The following is a 22,811-nucleotide window of genomic DNA, read 5'->3' as shown; positions in this document are numbered from 1 at the left end:
AAGCTTGCCAATACTCTGCAGTAAATTGCAGAGGTCCTCTCTTACCTCTGAAAGCTAAATGTCACTTTAAAACTCTTTTTCAGTCTTGTGCTTTTACCCAGAAAAGATATCATATTCAAACCAAGTCTAAGGAATTGAAGTTCTTCTCAGTTCACAAACATTAACAAATTATTTCCATACCAGGGTGGTGCATCCAAGATTTTTTTCAAAGAAAAAGTTGAGAAGTCTACCATAAACTTCATCTCATTCACTGAGAGCAGAGGGCAGAATTGAGGGAGGCAGGGCACAGCCCAACCTCACTACTAGAAGTTTCTATTTTACAGGAGAACACAACAGTTGCATTCCCCCTCTATCTTTTGTTCATTCACTATTTTTGGTACTTTAGACACCATTTTTTAACCTTCTTCAGTTCACACTCAACTCAAACAAGCAGGAGGAAGGCAGGAGAAGCCAATTGTTAAATTTAGGAGTTTTCCATAAATGTAAATTTTCATTTTTGGACTTGCCTTCATTGCTCTGTTGCAGAAGTGAGTTTTACTCTACTTCAACACCCAATCATGAAAGAAATCCTCTTATTTAAACTACACAATGTTTTAAGTGGTACAAGTTAGGAGTTATTTGGGCTGACATTTGGGTGATTGTGGAGCAGGGGGAAAAAAGGATACACATAAAAGGTTATGATTGAGTAGCTGTTCATTGCAGACATTTTATAGCACTGTACCAGAAAATAGATTTAGCCCAGACTTTTTAAGTGGGCCCAGTTCAAATGCCATAGTGAATTGATAACTATGCTCAAGCTTGACAGATAAATGATTTACTACAACTGCAGCAATGCATGGTAAATTGTTTACAGGCACTGGTCTCAATATGTAAAAATGAAATACAAAACATGCACTTTATTATCAAAACTATAAAAAATGCTTTCATTATAAGCTATACTGAAGTTGATGACTTCAGCATGCCAATACTTAGCAACACAGACTTGTGAAATCACACCTTCAGGTAAGACTTTAAATGAAAACTCACAGCTAGGTTTTGCTTTAATTATAAATAAATCAAATTTACTCTAAGAAAGCGCTAGCAAAAATGAAAATGACATCCATTGATCTAGAGGAGTATTTTGCACAATTTAAAATGAACATCAAAAGACAACTGCCAAATCCGAAATTAAAATTTATGTTAAAATTTCTACTAGAGCTACAAACACAATGTTTTGGTTAGTTATGCTTTCAATTTGGCTTTGAAAGATACAGGCTACAATAGAAAAGGAACATATCTTTAACTCCCATCTTGATTAGCATTTTACACTACATACTACTTTTAAGTATTTCATTTAAATCTGCAGTTGAGTCCTTTGACCTTGAGTAGTTTTGAATGAAACAAAATGACATCTTCAAAAGTTCTAAGAGCAGTAAGCGAAGTTAAGGGACAATTTTTAGCTGCCACAAAAACTATTCATTCTAATACTATACAGTGACATTCATTATTAACTATTTACATGGTTATAGCCTCAACTAGCCAATGTTAAAATAATAAATTTTCAAAGTTTCATTTACAATATTCACATACAGCAGTGGCAACTGAAAAATTAAAAAAAAAAGTGCAGTAGGAGGAGTATTAAGTAGGAAACTCCTCCTTTTTTTAGGATGCTGGTTTCTGAAGACCTCTGATTTCACAGAAAAATAGTAATTTGCCACTTATGAGGAAGCACAAGTAAACCCACTCAGAAATAATCTCTACCACTTTTGAGTAATATGAAACACAATCACATGAACGATTACAGGAATTTGTGCATCTCTTGTCAATGCTTCAAAATTCCGTTGTGCAGCATGTTCCCTGAGGCATAAATATTTCAGCTTATATCTTCAACCATCTTTATGACATATTCTTATTGCATCTCTTAAGTCAGCCTTGTTTTAAAAATGCAGTTGTGCAACATGGCAAAATTTGTGACAACTTCAACAGTTTGTGTGAGGACTACAGGTTTTATATAATTACTTAACTAGCAAGTGTTAATTTAATGAATGCAATCTTCTGGGAAAATAACAATCTGAAGATCAGGGAAAGTTATGATTACCTGACGTGGGTGACTTGCAGCGGTCTTCTGGCACCACTGTACCTTCATTTATATCACAAAGACCTGCTGAAACACAAAGTCAGTGAATTATAAATGCACTTCCCATTATATTTTTATTTCCACTGCAGTCAGGAACTTCATTTCTTATCAGAGACAAACAAGCCAGTTGTGATGGAATTTATGTTACATATTACTTTTTTGACATTACCCACAGTAATTGTAGAGTCACTTCTTCCTCCTAAAGTTTTCTTTGTAAAATCTCTCAATAAATTTCAATGAAAACTATGATATTTTCAGCTAGACAGTTTTATCAGAACAGTTAATTATTTACATGCTACAGATACATATTAAGCATAAACATAATTTGTTTGAAAAAAGTCAGAATTGTATTAAAAATGTAATTGCAAAAGAAAATAATATAAAAGAGGGTCTTGAAGATTACAAACATATGATGTGTGAAACCACAGTGCCTTTTTTAAACTACTTTTCCACTGTTACAGTGATATGCCTTGTATTTGCTGATTTGTATTGTCAAGTTAATTTTCCAGAAAAACTCCTTATTGGTGTCATTTCAGGGTTACACGAATGCTTAGGAATTCTTGAGGGTGTTTAGACAGGTGTTCTCCCTTGCACGGAGGAATTTCACTAAATTTCTTACATCATCAAATCTGATCAATTTGAATAACTGCAGTATGTTAACATCTGAAAGCGAATTCCTTTCATTCCAGAGAAGGAAACAAAACCTAGTCATACACAATCAGATGGAAAAGATGGAAGCTGCCTCAAAATGGTCCTAAGTATTATTCCACTGCATAAATTAAAAGTATACAAGAAATTTTTCCATTTTCTTTTTTGACAAGAAATCGCTTCAAGATTGTCCACAATTAAGAGAAGTCATTTTGTTGATATTTTAAGGTTTGTAATGCATCTTCAGGTTTATACCATGAAGCTTTCCTACAGAAATTGCATTATGTGACACTAAGGCAAACAAGCATGTAATACTGAACACTAATAGCTAAGAAATATTTGTTAAAATTAAAAGGCTTTGCATGCACAAAAGTATTTCCAATACTCAAAATGTTTGAGTGGTAATGGCTAAGGCAACAAAGGTATCACATGGAAAGCCTGTCTATACAACTGTACACTACACATTCACAGGTGCATCTGTACAGGCCTGTTAACAAACAAAAATACAACAGCTCTACTCCATCAAAGCTTTACAATTTCCAAATACTAAACCAAAAGTTAATAGTTTAAAGGGAAAAAGGTTCTCCTGAAATCCCATATCAATATGGAACACATTGAAAGTATGTTACATTAACAGTTCCATTTTTCCAAAATGGTCTTTTTTAAGATTACTAAGAGCATGTATATCTTAAACCCCAAAACCCAATGACTAGAATTGCTAAATGACCTTAAGGCTTTGTTAACCCTACATTTAACAGTCCTAGAACCAATTTAAATTCTAAAATGTCAAATGAAATTCCAAGTGGAAGTGTTTCTTTCCACTATACAAGAGAATGAAAAGAGCAATTTATTTAGTCGTCTGTCAACAAAACAATGAAATTGCATTATGGGATAAATATAGTTTTACACCAGAGTTTTAAACAGGCATGGGAGATTAAGTGTTTTGAACTAGACAGGATTGTGTAAAAAGTTTGTTTTTTTTTTAAATCCTGAAGTTGCTTTCACAACTAGATGATACCTGTGCTGGGAGGATAAACCCATACTGTGCTCTTAGAAGTATCTGCCCATTCAGGAGCAAATCAAACAAATTCATACATGCAGTTCAGGACACAATTTTCTCCTTTCCAGAAAGATTAATTCTTTATCTTCGAAGGAAGAGCTTAATTTCTTGTACTAGTTCTCCTATGAACATTCATTAATTGACAGCAATAGTCTTTAGCCAAGAATGAAGACACCTGCACACATTCTTTGTAGGAACTCTCAAGGACATAATTTGATTAATATACATCTTAATTAATAACAAGAATAAGTGTGCATTATGGCAATCATTATGGCATGTAAACCTTGGATATATTCATAGCCATTACTCTTATTACTTAGGAGAGACAAGGAACAGGAACAGATTAAAAGCAATTTTAGCTATGATCGTATTAGTAATTAAACCAAGCAGAGTATAGCAAGAATGACCTAAGTTTGTGAACTAGGAGGGCCTGCCCATGACCAAGCTGAAGAAATTCCAAAATAAATTATGTTGCTATTCATCTTAAAACCCCAGGTATCCTGATAGAAGACAGCTCTCCTGGAAACATTCTCTGGTTTCAGGTTTATAGCATCTGTGCAAATTGCTATGAATTACAAAAGCCAATTGATCCAAGAACTTCTGTTTCAGAACTACAAAAAACATTCTATAACAACAATGTCACTAAAGACACCATTACCGTGCTGCATTAAAAACTCCCTAGAATTACAGCTGAAATTGACTGATGCATAAAGTTTCATTAGACTTTTGTCAGTTTTTTACATAAGCTTTAAGCAAACATATCTCAGAAAAACCTACAACTTGACCGTAAAACAGTGCAATTAAAAATTACAACTAAAACTAACTTGATATGATATAAAAGTTAGAATTAAAAGCAACCTGAAAAACATGGTCAAAAAACAAAACCCTGAGCCCAACAATCAAACTTTCTGATACAGTTTCGGCCTTGGCTGATGTCAGTCACAGCTGATGTTAGTCTTATGACATTTAAGTTAATAATTCAAATAATTCATGGAAGGGGATGGGGAAAAGAACATGACCAAGCAACTCCAGAAGAGTTTTGAGCATGTATTTTCTTACAGTTTTTCTCAACCCCAGTTTTTGAATCACTCATAGATTACTGTCAAAAAGCTTTTTGATGCAAAATAAAATTTTTAAAGTGTCACATGCATGTAAGAACTGCTTCAGTTTTGTCAGAAACCTAAACTGCCTCTGGTAGAACCAAGAAATAGTAACTTGTAAAGAGTTGTACTATATTGCACTAATCAAAAAGTCACATAAAATCTTCTAACTCTCACCAACAGTCATTTGCAAAAAAAGTGTTATGATTCATGTTCTCTGTGAACTTATGGAACTAAGCAGGAAAAAATAACAGCTACATATGTTTTGATGTTTCATTATGAAATTATGACCTGTCTCAATTTTTTATCAGTACTGATTTAATGACTCCTGCCTTTTTGAGCAAAGAGTATATAAAGCAAAAGTTGCCTAACAGTGTAAGCCTCCATCATGTATAGTTTTCATCACACTATAAACCTTTTACTTACACGTTTCATGTCTTTGGGCACATGGCCAAAGCTGATTTTCTACACCCTCCCCTCTCACTTTTAGACTCTGAAGGCAAATGTTGATTTTGTTTTTAACCTTGACAAGCACCTGACGACACTGTGTGGCAGGCCTTAACAAAACACAGATACTGCATGCTTCACAAACTATAAATTGCCACCCAAAACATGTGAGTAGTATACCTGGTACGAATCACTGATAAATTCCAAAACACGATCCCAACTGGGAGCTTGTATCTGTAGAGCTAGCCTGAAATGACAGTTTACAGTCTAGCTAGTGTAGAAAGCCTTGTCTCTAAATAGATGCTGCTTTAAGACGGGAATCTGAATTTCTTTTCTGAGTAGAAAAAATAAGATGACAGAGAAATACATCATATTCTTGCAACACAAGAGAAGGGAAAAAAAATCTCGCATTTCTGTTCATATTTTAGAAGATATGTAACTCTTATTCTATGAAATTTTTACAAGAAGCCTTTGTAAATTTTCAATTTTTTGATTAAAGCCATACAATTTATTAAATCCTAAGTATGTTGGCAGAAACTGAGGATCTATTGAATTGACATTTTCTGCTGAAACATAGAATATCAGGGTTTTTAATGCGGAAGAACCAATCCTTCTTGCCTTTTTTGGAAGTAGTTGAATGTACAATAGCAATATGTTGTTCTGAATGCATGTGTAAGCTAGTATGATTTCTTTATCCTTAAATACACTGTTGTCTCAAACAATAAGCATTTTCTAAACAAACCACATTAGATAGAAAAGCACTTTTTCTAGGAAGATTTAGATATTAAGTACTAATACACCCTGAAGCTTATTAGTTGTATACCCATTGAAAATATCTTATTCTTAGAAAAAAGATAATTTTCAAGTATTAAAACAAAAAAGTTTTCAAGATAGAGATTCAAGGCACATCTGTCAAAGCAAAACCAAGGAAGCATAAGCTCCTTGTATTTTTGAAAACATTAAATGCAGATAGTAAATGTCCAAGAAATGGAGAATGTAAAATCCGAAATGTTCTGACTATCTCATAGAGTTCTAATCCTATAAATAAATCAAAGGATAGTGCTTAAATGTAACAGACTCATTACTTGTGGAAAACTATTGAAGCAATTATTGAAGTCCGGGCAACACATACGCTGAAAGAACTACAAAAAAATGAGAAATGTTAAACGATAACTAAAAAAAATTATTTTCAGTTTTTAAAATTATGAACTCAAATTAACCAAGATACTGTCAGGATGGTAAAAGAGAAAGAGAATTACATGGTTAAGAAATTAACTCTTGGGTAGAAAACTTGTTAAAACTTATTCCTAAATAGAATAGTCCAAGTAAATTCAGCTTTACAATATTTATTAGTTTTGGGATTTCTACCCATCTTTTTTGTTTTTCAAAAAAATAATCAATCAGTGCCACATCCTGGTTTTCAGTTTTTATCATCTTAAGGTGAAGGCATTTCTTTTATGCCTAGCTCCTTTTCTGCCATGGCAGTAGAGGAAGAAAGACTACAGAGAAAGCATTATTTGGCAATTGAGACTATCCCGAGATGTATTTATTTTTTTCCTTGTTGGGGGAAAAGAAATGGCAGAACTAAGACAGACTAGAATTTCAAGTTTGTTTTGCAATTTTGTTTTTTTAAACTCCATTTTTACAGCAGTTTAATCTACTCTACTTCATTAAAAAAAGGCCTGAGATTACTGACCTCTGCCTGAGGGCTGGAGAAAAGTGGCAATGGAGAAGAGGAACAATGTTATGCTTTTAAAAAATTAGCTTTACATTCTCCAGATTCTTGGATGCTGTGAATGATGATGTAAGTCAGACTCTCTTAGGTAATTCATGGTTCTGATGGTTTACCTTCCTCACACAGATACCTGAACTCCAAAACTGCTTGGAAACCTAACAGGGCTGTGCAGTACAGAAACACCTATAAACAACATTTTTGTAGAAGTAACTTGTCACTTTTAGAAGAAGAATCTCTCTGTAATCATAGTGTTTATTCTTATCATTGGTACTAATACTCTGACTCTGGAGTTCTGAAGTGCTTTCTGCCAGAAAGAGAAACAAGCAAGGAACATTTCTAGTAAAATACCACTAAATTTGTGAATAAGGTCTTAGCTCTACAAACATCAGCAAATTCTGAGATAGGATCTCCTTTTGATATTGAGATTTATTTATTTAAAACCACAAAATACACAGACTATTATGGTTGCTTTTTTCCTTTAAGTTTCTTTAAAGATATCATGAACGAGAAATACAATGGATGCAGGATGGATTGAAATCGGTTTCTATAAGTAAAACAATTACTTAGAAAGGACTAAGAAAAATAATTATGGTGAGTGAACAAAATAAAAAAATCAAGTTCAGGTGTTCAAAAAATATTTGAATGCCATGAGATGACTTACTTATATAAGAGGTGCGAAGCTTTTTCACAGACTCTGAATATAAGTTAGAAAGGCCGCACATGCAAGAAGCCACAGTCAGCATACCTTCATGAAGCAATGAGAAAAGGAAAGACGGAGACACTAACAGTACATTTGAGACAGAAAAGCCAGCCAAGTAACTTGTATAACCAGGTTATTAAAATGCTATTGCCATGCAGATTGTTAGTATAAGAAGTCATGAAAAAAAATACGGCTATATTCATGAGCAAAAAGGACTTTCATCATGAACATCTTAGGGACATGTTGAAACACAGAGTTATGTGGATCCAATTTACTGGATTAAAATAAGAAAAAGAAAACAAAGACAAATGAGTTTAAAGTTCCATAAGGCAGTTTATAATCTATATGCATGAGGCAGAATTTAAGCCCTTTACTCCCAGGACAAATTAACACAGTCAAACAATAAAGCTATTTCTTTCTCTCACAGATTATTTCATAGAAAAAAATTATCTGATAGGACATCATCTGTGTATGCTGTGCTCTATATGAATGATTTTTAGATCCATTTCCTTAGTTGAAATAAGATGACTGGTATTAACTGGATCTCTTTCAAACCATCCATTTACTAAAATACCTCCTTAAACATGCATTTAAATTTCAATACAATATTACCTGAAGAACTCACAAGGACTTTACTCTGGATCTCTTAAAGAAACTAACACTCAATCATGAGGAAGGGTTTTTTTGAACAGTTTATTATTATGTCTGGTGCTGTTTTCTGAAATAACTTAGAAGTATCCATGACACGCCAGGAAGAAGAAAATTTTAAAATACCAAATTTTCCTTTTGGTTACAAAAAGCTTTGCATTTTGATTGGTCACTTTCCTTTTTATTTGAAAAAGAACACTCTTCAGCATATTTTTAAATATGCTTTTAAAAGGTTCTTTTTTTCTTTTTCAAAGAGATTTATTTTACCGGTTTGTATGTAAAAGTTTATTTTGTTATTTAAATCAAAGCTTTCCTGTCAAGCATAACATAAGAGTATTGGCAACATAACACGATTTAGTTCATTAGGGACATTTCTAGTCAAATTTTAAGACAGGAAGCCAAAATATCCCAGCAAACACTCAGGCTATCTACAAACATTAATGGATTTATATAAACATGGAATATGGATACTAGCTTTATCAGAAATATCAGTATACTTCTTCATGCTGTGTAAATTCATGTAAACTGCATAAATCTATTGTAAATTTATATTTTTTCTTAAAATATACATCACACTGAAAAATAAGTAATGGTACAAAGCATCAGTAGATTCCACTAAGCAACAATTTTTAAGGAAAGATGAATTAACAAAGCTGCAATAATGACATTAGCAACAGATCAAGAAGAAAGAAAACCACAGTGAAAAATGTTGGTATTCAAAGAATATACACTAAGACTAGGTGACCAATTGTGCCTTTCTTCTGAGCTTAAAATATACCTTGGGTTACTCACCTCCAGATGGCTGCCGAGTTTTTCGGGGAGATCGTGGCTCCCTGCGATAGGGGTCATTGGAGCCATACAGTTCAATAGTGCCTAGATTCAAGAGCACAGTCTTCTGGAGGTAATCAACCATGGCAATACCATTGCAGTTTCCAAAAACTACTCTGGAAAAAGGGAAGTGAAAGGAAAGACAATGCTAATTAAATGCTGGCAATGTTCCATACAAATATTTTTTTGCAGTTCAGCATTTAATACTTCCCAATTTTTAGGAATTATCTTAGATTGCACTTATCTATAAATTACTATTTTAGAGTGCAGTATCGATTAACTGCTCTTTTGTAAAAAGATGGTGCTGAGTAGAACAGACCAATGTCAATGTACTTGCCTACTGAATGTCAACCTAGCTGACACAGAGCCTCAAGTGACACTTTTGGCTGTACAGTGCAAGGTGAGGAAGAAAGATGCCTATTTGCTTCTGCTTTTAGCATCATCTATCTGCCATAACCCAAAAGGAACTCTTCCAGAAGCACAAGAAACTGATTACCTCTATGTTGCTCTGCAGCTCATGTGAACACACACAGAGACTCAATTTTAATGGATAGTTTTAAACAACTTTGATGGAATAACAGAAGAACTGCCTAGAATATACTTACAGGCCATAGGCTGAGTTGATGGCTAGGCTGGTTATCTGTTGAGGAGGTTCTCCACTCACCCACACCAGCTGGATAACGAGCTCGATTTGGTAGCCTGGAGACTGCTTGAGAGGAGAATTTTTAACTCTGCAAAGTAAACAAAACATGGCATCTCCACTGTCTCCATTTTTTTCCTTATGGGATCAGAGTTCATTAAATTCTACACCATGCTGGACTTCAAAAGGTTGGAAAATTGTAAAAACTATGATCAAAAGCAAATAAAAGCAACCAGAAGAAAAAAGCCACACTGAAACTGGGAATTCACTTCTTTTGATTCACTACCTAATTGAAAATTAATTGAACAATGATTACAAATGTTCCATATTTTCCAACATCAGAACAAGGCATAACAGTGCTATTGTGCTGCATTTCCTTGAACAGATACAGGAGTTCAATCAGTGTCTAAAATAGAAGGTGTTACCTATTTGTTTCAGAGTTTCCAAAAGAACACTGATTTATAGAATGGAAGGGGGTGAGAGGTGTATGTGGAATAAGCATAATGAAAACAGAAACAGAAGCATAATGTATTGAGATAAATGCAAATAAAAAGCTGATGATATGGCAAAACCAAAATGAATAACAATTATTGTAATAGTAGACCAATTATATGCAATGAACCTGGAACTGCAGGGATTGAAACTCCTGTAAAGATTTTGTTTGCATGCTGACAAAAAAATTTAGTCAGAAAGGATTAGGTCTTGAATTTTTTACGTGGACAAAGTTATGTAGAACAAGCTCCTGTTTCCTGAATTCCACTTATTTAACCTATTTATTCTCACTAATATATATTTTGGTTTGACAATATTTTACATTAGTTTAGAATTTCCTAATTTTTCTGCTTAGATGAGTTTCCTTCAGAAATACACCTCTCAACTCAGTACAATAAATAAAATTTGAAAATTCTTACCCAAATAAAGCAATCTCATCAGAATTAATTGTTTTCTGGATGGATGCATTCAAATAATTAAAATCCAAGTTGGGATCTTAAACTTGAGAAAACAAAGTATATACACTTAACTCTGTTTCTCTCAATACATATTACAGATTTCTTACATTCCGTTAGAAAAGGTGATGGCTCAGAAACCGCATAATTGTAGGAGAGTAAAAACAGATGGACTTTTTAAACTAATTTCTCTAAATGGGTAAAAGCTCACAAAAAGAAGCATGCAGAAAAAACTCCCAATTTCAAAAGATAAAAAAACTTGTTAAAGACCTACAATGAGAGCACTATTAGGCATCACACAAAGTGAAGATCCACGACAAAGGGACATTTAACTCTGCTTCCAAAATGCAAAGTTGTACCCTTGGAGGATTTTCTAAAAGAAATATATTTATAAGCCTAAAGAGTCAGCACTCAGCTATCTGTAAGAATTTTCACTTTAAATTTGCTTCTAAAACTTAAGGCTCTGCAACACTAACAGATCAAACAGATTCAGACATATTTGGTCTAAAGTTAAAGAGAACCACAAAACATCAATTTTCCTACTAATTTCAAGGACAATAAGATATCAAAGTGGCTGAACTGCTGCTGTTAAAAGCTGTTTGCTCTAAGGCACTACCATCTATAGCTATTCTAAAATCCATGTCAAATTTTGCTAAAATCAGGTAAATCAAAAAGAAAAGGATTTTTTTTTTTTAAATAAGTTAAGACGTTTAAAAAATTAGGATTGCAGTCTTTCTTTATTAAAGTAGAGCTCAAATTTCAGATACTTGGAAAACTTTGCTGTACAAAATGAAACATTTACACCAGCAATGACATATGTGTATTGATATCGAAGCAAATATACTCTAATCACATTTTCTTGCAATGTTTCAGACTCACTGAAAGTACAACAGAATATACTCACTTTAAACATGGGACATTATCACGAAGTCCATCAGATGAACTGCTACTAGTAGATGGATGAGACTGGGGAACAATGGATTGAGGATTGGAACCTGTGCCTGGAGTTGGTACAGGTGGCACCTGCTCACCATCTGGAGTTTCAACATCATTTATTTCATACAGGAGACGTACTTCCAGCATCTGTTAATTTAAGGAAAAAAATTATCAGTAAAGTTTGTCTTTCAAAACACTGAATATGAAATAAATGAAGTTCAAGTGAAGATAGTAGCGATAAAAGTGACATCCAGAACTTTTCCATCTTTTGAAAGATAACAGTTTAATAATCAGTGTAACTTAAAGAGGCATCTAGTTTTCAGAAGTACAGTCATACTATTACTGACTGAATATCTGAAGATGCTAGAACTTGAATGTCTGAGATACTTCCCAGTTTTTAAAAGTTCACATCATAATATCTAAAGAAATTAAATACTGGACCCATTTAATCATTCTGCTGACACACATTTTCAGTTACAAAGATAACTTGGTTTATGTACTTCAGGAATGGTAAAACAGAGCTAAAGCCACACAAACAGCTAAATTTTTACTGATGCAACACTGTACACATGGTTCAGTGTTTCATGTTGCCTTTAACTGAATCATACATTTAAAGAACTGTAAGTTCAACATGACTTTAGATTTCTTTTTCCAGCATCTGTAACAATATCAGAATTAACTGCAGTGCAGTATAAAGGAAATTTTCCGCTGTTTTACTGTTATCTGCAAAGTAGAACCTAGCTCATGGACTGCAGAAGTGTAGAACATAGACCTATATAGTATTTTTTAAAACGTTGAAGAGTACTGAAGGCTAGCTTCATCCAGGCTGATTCATAAAAACTATTAGAAAAAACTATTCCCTAAGAAGGGAATGTACTTGTACATAAAAAACACAAAAGAACTAAGTTCCCTAAACTAAGACTTACAATAAGTGAGCAGAAAAGGAAGGGGATGGTGTGTGTGTGTTGGAGGAAGGAGGTGAGAGAAAAAAACCAACTACATTACAATTAAAACTTTACTTAGAATAGGCAACACTTTATAATTAAATGTTAGGTTTTCGTTCATACATTCAAATACATAAATTTGCATGTGTGTGTTTCTGATTTAACAAGAAACTTCTCAAACTCTTGTAATAGAACCACTATATCTTATAGAAAATAAAACAGTGACAAAGCAAAGTTCTTAACAGATTTCAGGGCATGTTTGGCTCATTTCTACTCTTTTAGCTCTCCATACTGCAAAAGTTTTGACAGGACAGATGGTAATTATGAGGACTCAAGGGATCAACTCCCTCAAAGCTTTGAAATTTTTCAACTCCATAGCTCATTCACTTCTGTTACCATTTTACTTTTGATACAGCCAAGTTTTGATCCACTACTTGTTTTGACAGACCAAAGAATGATTTTTGGCTGCAAAACCTCCAAAAGTCACTGAAAACAGTATCTTGGTGTGCAATATATACTTTTATTTAATTACTCTGTTTTTTAATTTTACTTTTGTTGAATTTCATAACGATTTACTTTCTCTCCAAAAACATCTATTTGTTTTGAGTAAATTATTTTTGTCCATTTCACTAATATAATTAAAGACAAAAAAAAGAAATTGCTAGAACAGTCTTATTGAAGCTAAATCCCACAAAGTTAAAAAATAGTCATAACTCTTTACCGGAATGACTTCTGTAGTCACTTCCTGCTTGCTGAACCTGTAAATAATGACATGTGCAGAAACTCCAGCTATGCACAGCATTCTACTTTCTGGACACCACGAGATGATCTGAATAGCGTATGGATCTTCATCTACTATATCTGTGTTTGGCCTGTCATCTTTATTCCGTGATTTTTCAAATACTTTGGCTGTTTTTAGCTTATAGAGTACTTGCAGCGTTACTAGGAACAAAGAAAAAGAAAAAAATTAGTTTTGATTGAACATATAGCTAATATATTGATATAGCTAATTCTTGAATTGCATCTTTCTCAACTGAATTTTAGTTCTGTGTTAGATTTTCTATCAACTGTCGTCATACTGACTTCAAACTTCACAGGCATATTGTCTAATCAATGGCCCAAATTACTGCTATAAATACTAAGCACAAGATTAGGAAAGCCTAAATTATAGCATCCTTTCTCCTCTTCCATACTTCAGTGGTTTTATTTGAAACACATTTCTTTAGCTCATGGGTAAGACTGTCCTATCAGAAAGACTCCAAATTTTTTAAATCAATAAAGAGGATACTTGCAATTTGTCCCTTAACAGGTTTATTTATCTGTTTTAGAAACAAACTATCTTTAACAGAATCTCCTTTTGACAGATCTATGCTGAATAGAATCTTTAAGCACACAATCAACAAGGTTTGGCTTACCCCCTCCTCTCTCCCAGGCTCCACACCCACTCCAAACCGAAATTAAAGATCTGTAACACTCCAAATAGTCCTCCTCCCAGCTTTTAAACATATACATTGCATCTGTTCCCTCCCACAACCACACATGCCTTAGCCTTTTGGAATCTCACCAATTTTCCACAAGTTCTCAAAGACAACTGATGACAATTCCAAAATTGCTTTAAACAGGTTTTAAGTACCAAGAGTAAGGTTAGTTCCAACTAGACCAATTAAAACATCTAACTTTGTGCAACCATTTCTACTTTGAATTCTTGCTGCATTTTTCACTGTGAGCTGTGTAGAATATCAAATGTAACTGACCCTTTAACTGAAGATGAAAAATCTAAAACTACACAGGAAAAAATCTCTACTGAAAACACTTACTTGCTGACGCATCCCAAAACTTGATTGATCCATCAGCATGCCTATGAAATATAAAAGAATAATGAGATGATGAAATGATTAGTTGGAGTGCTCGACCTCTATAAGAAAGTACACAATTAACATTCTATATTTATTTGTCTTCCTAGTGACACTATTTTCACAATTTATTAAAAGTTGGTATTTTACCCACATGTGTTCCAATTGCTTTAGACAGAAGAGACTAGAAAAACATTTGAAAACCAACTTCCTGATGAGCCCACGGTACCATATTAATTTACCCTTTTAAATACTGTGGCATACCTTACCATGCACTGTTTCTCAAAAGATGCCCTATATTAGGAGCAACACTTGTAAAGATGTCTAAATATACAGTATCCCACTGTTAATGAGTCACCTAACTTGTTTATTTAGCCTTGAGTTTGAGAATCAGATGACTATATTTTTTCAAGGCTCTCTCAAAGTCTCTGCAATATGTAGTACAAGGTGACAGTAACCCTGATTAGGGCTAATGGGCTGTTCTAAAAAACACTTTAGTAGCGCTCTCACTTTCAGTGATACACTGCATTGTTATAAAAATTAAATTTCACTTACGTTCTTTGCAGTAGTATTAGAAAGATCAGTCTCCAAATGATCAGATTTAAGTATTTGCTTGTCCTCTCTGAGATAAAAAATTGGCTCCCCTTTGAGAACTGAACTCAGTAACTACTTAATGGATCTGCCATGCTTTAAAACAATACTCAGCTATTTTGCAAAAATCAAAGAATAAAAGATGATTTTGATCTAAGATATTGTGATTACACGTGCTTACTATCAAAGTATCACATAATAACAATAATAATACCTGTGAAACACCTGCTATCATTTTATTTCTACCTCCCCTTTCACATTCTGCTTAACACATGACGATTATGCCAAGGACATGTCTGGTGATCATAATTTCATGAATCACTCAAACCACTCATAGAAAACAGTGTTCTAAAAGAGAATCAAAAAATTCTCACTTCTACTTAATGAGCTAAGAAAGTTATTAATGACTATGGTATCACTTACCCTGTAATAATTATCTCTGAATAGCTCTGAGTGATCACACCCCAGTTGCCGCCACTGATAGGCCATTCCTGGAAGATTAACAAATACACTGAGGAAGAAAACATCATACACTGAAAAGTTAAGGCTAATTACTGCAGATCCTCCCCAGACATTAGCCACATATATCCTCCCCTACTATTAGCCACTGTCAAAGGCAGGCTGAGCAGTGCGAAGCTTTGGTCTTAGTATGGTTACTCCTGTTATTTAGAGCTTCTGATTCTCAGTATTTTAAAATACAAATGTGTGTAGTAGATGTTGTACCTTCTTACTGTAACCTTGACGTTTCTGTCGAGCACCAACTGAATAGAGTGCAGGTATGAGATCCACAGGACAATCAGCAAAATATTCACAACAGGTAACTGGAGACTCATGTATAGTCAAAGGATAGGGGTTCTCAAATATAGGATACCTTTAAAGGAAGAAAGAGGATAACTGTTAATCTAAGGAAAACTTTTTTAAGTGCAGAACACAAGTAAAATACTAAGGACTAAGCTGGCATTCTTTTCGTACAGAGAAAAATAAATGCATATCAAATTAGACTATGAATAAACACACTATGCAACTTTACTGCTCATCTAGTATGTTATAGTGTAGTACTCTAGATGAAATCTAAAGCTGGAACAGTTTTTAGAGTTTTTCTATAACACTACTGTTCCCTGTAGTTTTATATTTTCAGAAGCGTACTAATTCAGCGGCCTGTGGAAAAAAATTAAGCTGCCAAGTCTCAGTTGTAGTAACAAAGAACTATGAATTTATTTCTAACTCTTCAGTCTATTCTTCTGGGATAAAGACAGGAACGCTCCTGTCTCATTTTGTAAAAGCATACTGTACTAAAACAAAGTTTTCCAGCATTTTGCATGGACAAATTTTGCTTAATCTACTTGCAACTCTAAAATCACGTTCTGAAAATTACAGATAGCAACACTCAGTTACCAATTAGAAGTACATACACACAAATGCTTCCCACCACTACCTCTGTCTGAAAAGTGACAGAGGTTTAAGGAGGAAAAACGTCAATAATACTAACAGATAAATGCATCTGTGTTCAAAGAACATTTATCTCCAGAGAAATGAATGTTATACATTGTTTTCCCCCTTTTATCTCTCCTTTTCTGAGAGCTGTAAAGACACGGCTACTCAAGCCATCTAAAGGAAAAATTTACAACAGATGAAAACATTCTGCACATCAGGAACTTTACACAGGGCTATATGGAAAGCTACAAAAAATATTTTAACAATTACATGCAGAAGAGGCTTAACTTTAACAAAATAGGACAAATCCCTGTGAGAACACAATGTAAAAGGAAGCCTGTAGATTTTTCTTGGTATTAATTTTATTTCTTTTTCAGTCAAACAACTAATAGTTTGCAAGTCAATCATAACTAAGACCATTGTAAAAACAAGCTGCTGAAGATTTTTTAGTATGAAATAGAATAAGCTTTAACATAACTTCAAATTTCAGGCACTTCAAACTATATATGAATGTTGACAAATAATGCTATTTTTATATCATAAACAAGTTTTGGATACAGCATATGACTATGCAACATTCAGAAATCCTAAATGAAATTGCTCAATAGGTGCAGAGATAATAGGACAAAACTTGATCTTCTTCCAAATTCCATAGAGTCTTCATTATCTAAGGTGTCACCACGGACTTTGAGGACCAATATTTACAGGTTTTTGTTTTGCCCTAGAAGGATGTTCTTCACAAGGATTTTTCTTCATTGACCATTGCAGATTTTTAATCAGGAACAGTGCCAAGGTCTTATCTAACTCCTCTGCTCCTGTTGCCTTAAAAGTTAGTTGTTACTGGCATCACAAATTTTAATACCCTTTACAAAAAATGTTGTAGTGTCTAGAATTTTTTATCACCACTAATAAGAGTGTATGGACTATTCCATGGACAAAGAAACAAGAGACTCAATGTTTTAGGCAGGTATTATTTGTGAATACTGCAATAGGATAACTCTTTTAAGCAAAATTTCTTATCACAGATGTAAGCCAGGGAGTAGCTGTTATCATTCTAATTTTATAATATTTATATTATAAATTTTATATATTATATATAAATATATAATAAATATATTTATATATTTTATTTATTTATTTTATATATTTTATAATATATTATTGCATCAGTATGGAGTTACTTTAAGCAATATAGGTAGCAATTTATTTGGCAATAAAATCAGCAAATATTTAAGTGATCACAACAGCCAAAATTACTTGGGTTATCTTATCAGTTCTCCTCCCTGCTGCCTTCCTCAAAACTGCAAGCTCCCAAACTTCAAACTCTCCCCACAACATCAAGGAACCATGTTCAAAATAAACTGTGATACTCAAAAAGCAGAAGTGATCTATGAATCATTTTGATCAGTCAATCAAGCCTGGGAAAAGTCACATGGTACTCTACTCATCTACTATATATTAACTTGAAAAAAGTTGATATAAGACATTGTCAGTTCATTTGAAGAAATTTTATATGTAATATTCAAAATTTCATGCACTGAGGTATTAGGTTAGACTAAAAAGCTATAAAGTAGAACAGTAGGCTGATTACTGCAGCCAATGATTAAAAAGACTACAGAAGATTCTTACCCATTTTGTGCAAGATCAATCAGTACTAAGTCCTTTTCTAGGAGAACAACTACAGCATATGGTTCCTGAAAGTCTGAAAACAAAACCAAAAAGTTATCTACTGGAAAATGGAGCCCATATATGTCCAGCCATAAGAATGGAATCAGTGCTTGCACTCTGGCAGCTGAGATTAGAAGGCCACTTAGATTACTATAGTTTTTGAAGATATTTTATACACGCAGACTCCTGAGTACTCCAAGTTAAATTTGGAAAAATCATGTTCTTTTATTCAATATTCTCAACAGCTCAAATAACAGAAAAATGAACATGCAGAGTAACTTGTATAAGCAGGTAATATGAGAGAATGAGCCAATATCTGAGTAACATCCTCCCACCCCTCAACTGCTCTTCCTCATATTCAGCGGGGTTTTAGTTCCTTACAAAATGGCTCAAAAGACAGCTGACTTGACAGTAAAATAAGAAACTTGAAAAAAATTCTGAAGTTTAAATTACCCTCCTTCAGATAGATCTCAAATTCCAATCTAAGCAGTTTTATATACTCTGATGGAAGCTGACAGCTAAAACCAATGTAATCATCATACTACTATTAATCTGAGATAACTACCTAAACTAAGATAAGAAATCCCCTGCTGCAGAAGAGAGATTGCAGGTTAGAGATGAAATCCATTTAAATATTGGAATGGATAAAGCCACTGAAAGTTTAAAATAATACAAAAATGCCCCTCATGGTTTAGCACTGACTTACTTATGTGCCCAAATATCCACAGATGAAAACATCTGCTCCAGTAACTACAGCTAAAGTAGTAATGCTTTTTGTCTGCACATGCTTTTAGGATTAAAAACAAAAAAAAAAAACATGCTATGAGTAATTGGCTTTTTTCTGGATGCAAAATTGGCTTTATAATAAGCTAGTCTGTTATGATGTTTTGGCAAGCAAAACACACTTCAGACAATAGGGATAACAGATGTTGCTGCTGCAGTCTGATCCCCAGAGATAAAACAGAAAGACAATAGTAAAGAATATTCTGATGGGATATAACTCCAGTGATAAGAAGTCAAGGTACAGAGAAAAATCTTTACAGAGCCTACCATTAGGATATGGAGTTTCACACAGGGTTAGAAAGTCAACAATAGAATAATCCATTTCTAGCACAGCAGTACTTTTCCCATGCATGACTGTTAAACAGGGTCTTCTTCCTACAGTGTCATATGACAAGCCTCCTGAGAGAATGATGAAAGGCTCCCTGGAACAAAGCAGAAGCATTTAGGATCAAGTCAGGATAACATGCTAAAAGAGACTGGGCAGGTTTTGCAAGCTTAAGATAAGTTCAATGAAGTATCATTAAGCAGAGATGGTGTAAAAATAATGCAAATCAGCTCTCATGAAGTATACAGCTTGCGTATATATTTCAAGTCTTATTCAAACTCTTCAAGTCAGACATCTTCTCCAAGAATTTGTTGATTTAACCAATCATTATAACTTCTTGGCATTTTTAAAAAAATTTTATACTACTTTAGAGTTCTCTTTTCTACTGAATTGCAGATTCAGATCTGCCAACAGTCCCATTTTTCCATAACATAAAACACTCCAGCAAAATCAGGAAGAAACAGTCCCATTTACTTGCTGTACAGTAATATGACTGTCTTGGAGATGCAACCAAATGCTTGATAAACTTTAAAGACATAACATCTTTTAAGTTACATCACATATTTACTCTAGATGCTTTATCCATTTTTCCCCCTACGACCATACACAAAACTCAAGAAGCTACTTAGTCAAACATTATTCTTCCTGCAAAATCAAATAGCGGAGTAGAGCAAAGCAGAGATGCTTCTTCTAGACTTGAGAAGGGATTAGAGGCATCCCTTGAAACTTTTTTAAAGAGCCTTTGCAGAAACATGCTTTAAAATATGTCCATATATTTCCAATATGCACATAATGTACAGTTTATTATTTCACTTATTGAAAAAGAAGATGAAGTAAATATTGTTCGTTTTACCAGGTATTTTCTTATTTCCTGATTGCCAAATCACTCATTTTAATACTGCTTATGTTTGAAATAGGACATAATCCTTTTTAAAAATATAATACATTTAAAAAAAAATAAAAGTTACTGATTACTTACTATTGTCTGAAATTTCACATTATATTTCTGAAAGAAAAATAGGCACTATGCATATCTATCAGTTGCCTCTGATCTACCTTTCTGCTCACTTTCAGTAGAAATCTTACCCTTTATTTGTACCTTCCTTGGAAGTAGTTAGTATATCAGTACCTGGATAAAATTTCTACAGAGAAAAAACCCCATCCTGAGATATTGTAAAAAGAGAGGAATTTTTTTTTTTTTTTTAAATCCTTTATGATAAAACCATATTTTCCATACTGTCTAAATAACCTTTCCTAGTTGGCATTTGAAACACAAAGTGAGACAAGACACATCTGAATTCTTGACAACTGTGTATTAAGGATTTGGCTTATACACACGCTGCAGTTAATGAGTTTAAGATTTGGCTGAAATGTACTTGGTGTTTGTAGCACTGAAGGCAAAGCAGGCTGAGATAAGCTTCCTGCTTCTACAATTATTTCACAACCTTCTCGATCTTCCAGAAAGACCTATGGCCGAAGATTTGACAGGATCAAAGAGTACTGCCGGCCGAGGAAGAGACCTCAAAGGAATGGTCATAAATCAGACCATGGGTCCACCAAGTTCAATATCCTGCCTCCAGTAGCCCAGAGTGTATTTCTAGAAAACGATTAAGTTTCCTGAGTCTTTATTTAATGTCAGCTCTTTGTATTGAAACTTTACACAATCTTTTATGATCAGGTCCATGAAGAAATTTCAAGCAAGTTACACATTTGAATTTAGTCTGGTATTTTAAAGGATGTCAGTGAAGAGCAAAATACTGGTGAGGTCTTGTTTTGTTGGAATGATTTACTGCAGTATTTTTTTGTCCATAGAAATCACCAGGATTTTTTTAAACAATAATGATGTCAGGACAATTTGTAGTAATTATCAGATTTGCAGATTCACTGAGATCAACTGACAGTAACAAAGTAACAAATTTCAGTTTTTAATTTTCATACATTGCAGTAACAATTGTATGTTAGCTTCTCCTGGTTTTATTTCTCAAGGTAATCAAACTGCTTTGGGCAGGCTTGCCAGAGACTGTATCCTTTAGATGCAAGGAATGGAAGAGGTAAGAATAGAGCACACTGATCTGTCATACAGATTTTCCACAAATGAATCAAAGATTAAACCTGACTTGAGTCTGCCAGAAAGATCAGTATAAGTTTAAGTATGAATTTTTCATATTTGCATGGATTTACCATGAACACAGACTGTGCATTTTGTAATGAAAATGTTACCCTTCAGCTGTGATACATAGTAAGAGTGCACATCAATTAGAAATACATAATCTAAAATAAAAAAATTAGAAGATTTGTACTTTATATAATAGAAGAGACTGATTCAACTTTGAGAATTTCATTTTACCTACCTGAAACAATGGAAGACATTCAGAAAACCCCAGGGTTCAGATCTTAGAGTATTACTTTATAGCATTTTAGCATCTGCTCACGCAGAGATTCTTTGAAACAAGTCAGCTTCAGCAGGTTTGCAAGTAATCCTCTTACATGAATTTCCTCATCAGTGAAATATGTAAAATCACTTGGAGAATATTATGAGAAATTGACTACAAAAGGGGGCAATGGGTCATTGAAAAAAAATTCACAAAACATAGGATTAGGTCTTGTAACATATGAAAACATAATTGAGAGCTCACAACCCAGGAGAATGTTTCTGTTCAATTGTAGAAGAAAACTGTCAAATATGAGCCAGCTTCTGACAATCCAGATATGTGAGCGAATTGTATATTGACAAATCAGGTCATTGGTAACATCTGGCTTACTTTTCAAATCATGAGTACATCTGTGGAGAAGCTAATCCTAGTATGAAGATGGAAAAGACTTCAAGAGTTAGTTTACCTTAATATTTGAAGTCCTGAAGTAGTAGTGAAGATAAAACTACAAATTTATTTTAGGAAGTTTGGTTTTAAACCAATAAGATCACACAAGAAAACAGCACTATTCAAACAAAATGAACAGATGAACAACTTTTACTTAGTGGAAGACATCATCACAAATGTAACCTCTGGGTCCCAAATGCACACAAGCATCTTGCTAAGAGGCACTGCCCAGTGAGCCAATGACAGCTGCATCAGCTACCAAGATAAAACCCTTCTCAATTATGTTTTACATGGAGACTTTGGAGCTCTAACTTCTATTAGACACAGGCAATTTTACCATAATGCTAATATCAACTGTAGGGTACTGAATCTGCATGCACAGAAAGCATCATTAGGAAGGATTGAATCTGGAGGAGAAGAGTGGCCTTAGGAAGCTTGAGAGTGTCTCTAGATTCCCTTTAGACAGAAAAAGTACACATAAAAACCAATATGGGAACCATTTCAGAAAGCTCAAAAGGTAAGCTACCTTTGAAACTCAGTGCTTCACAAAGGATGGAGTACTTTAGATGAAGAGTGGCTGCAGTACAGT

General features: G+C 33.8%; 1 protein-coding gene across 9 annotated transcripts in view; it reads right to left on the bottom strand.

Annotated features, from left to right (window-relative positions):
• Positions 1-22,811, bottom strand: part of STXBP5 (syntaxin binding protein 5) — a 101,604-nt gene that overhangs the window by 21,671 nt on the left and 57,122 nt on the right. For 4 of the 9 annotated variants that reach the window (XM_056486819.1, XM_056486821.1, XM_056486824.1 and 1 more), the window contains exons 10-19: positions 19,346-19,500; positions 18,257-18,329; positions 15,917-16,064; positions 15,617-15,684; positions 14,567-14,607; positions 13,471-13,691; positions 11,774-11,952; positions 9,888-10,013; positions 9,247-9,398; positions 2,078-2,143 (exon numbers count right to left, since the gene is read on the bottom strand). In XM_056486819.1, the coding sequence (XP_056342794.1) occupies positions 2,078-2,143; positions 9,247-9,398; positions 9,888-10,013; positions 11,774-11,952; positions 13,471-13,691; positions 14,567-14,607; positions 15,617-15,684; positions 15,917-16,064; positions 18,257-18,329; positions 19,346-19,500 (1,229 nt within the window). Of the gene's footprint in view, positions 1-2,077; positions 2,144-7,767; positions 7,852-9,246; positions 9,399-9,887; positions 10,014-11,773; positions 11,953-13,470; positions 13,692-14,566; positions 14,608-15,616; positions 15,685-15,916; positions 16,065-18,256; positions 18,330-19,345; positions 19,501-22,811 lie in introns of all 9 variants that reach the window. The other 5 variants (XM_056486820.1, XM_056486823.1, XM_056486825.1 and 2 more) reach the window with 2 other exon arrangements.

The sequence above is a fragment of the Oenanthe melanoleuca genome, chromosome 3, assembly GCF_029582105.1.
Source record: "Oenanthe melanoleuca isolate GR-GAL-2019-014 chromosome 3, OMel1.0, whole genome shotgun sequence".
Taxonomy (NCBI): domain Eukaryota; kingdom Metazoa; phylum Chordata; class Aves; order Passeriformes; family Muscicapidae; genus Oenanthe; species Oenanthe melanoleuca.
Note: the sequence above shows the minus strand (reverse complement) of the source record. Positions and strands in the feature narration are given on the sequence as shown.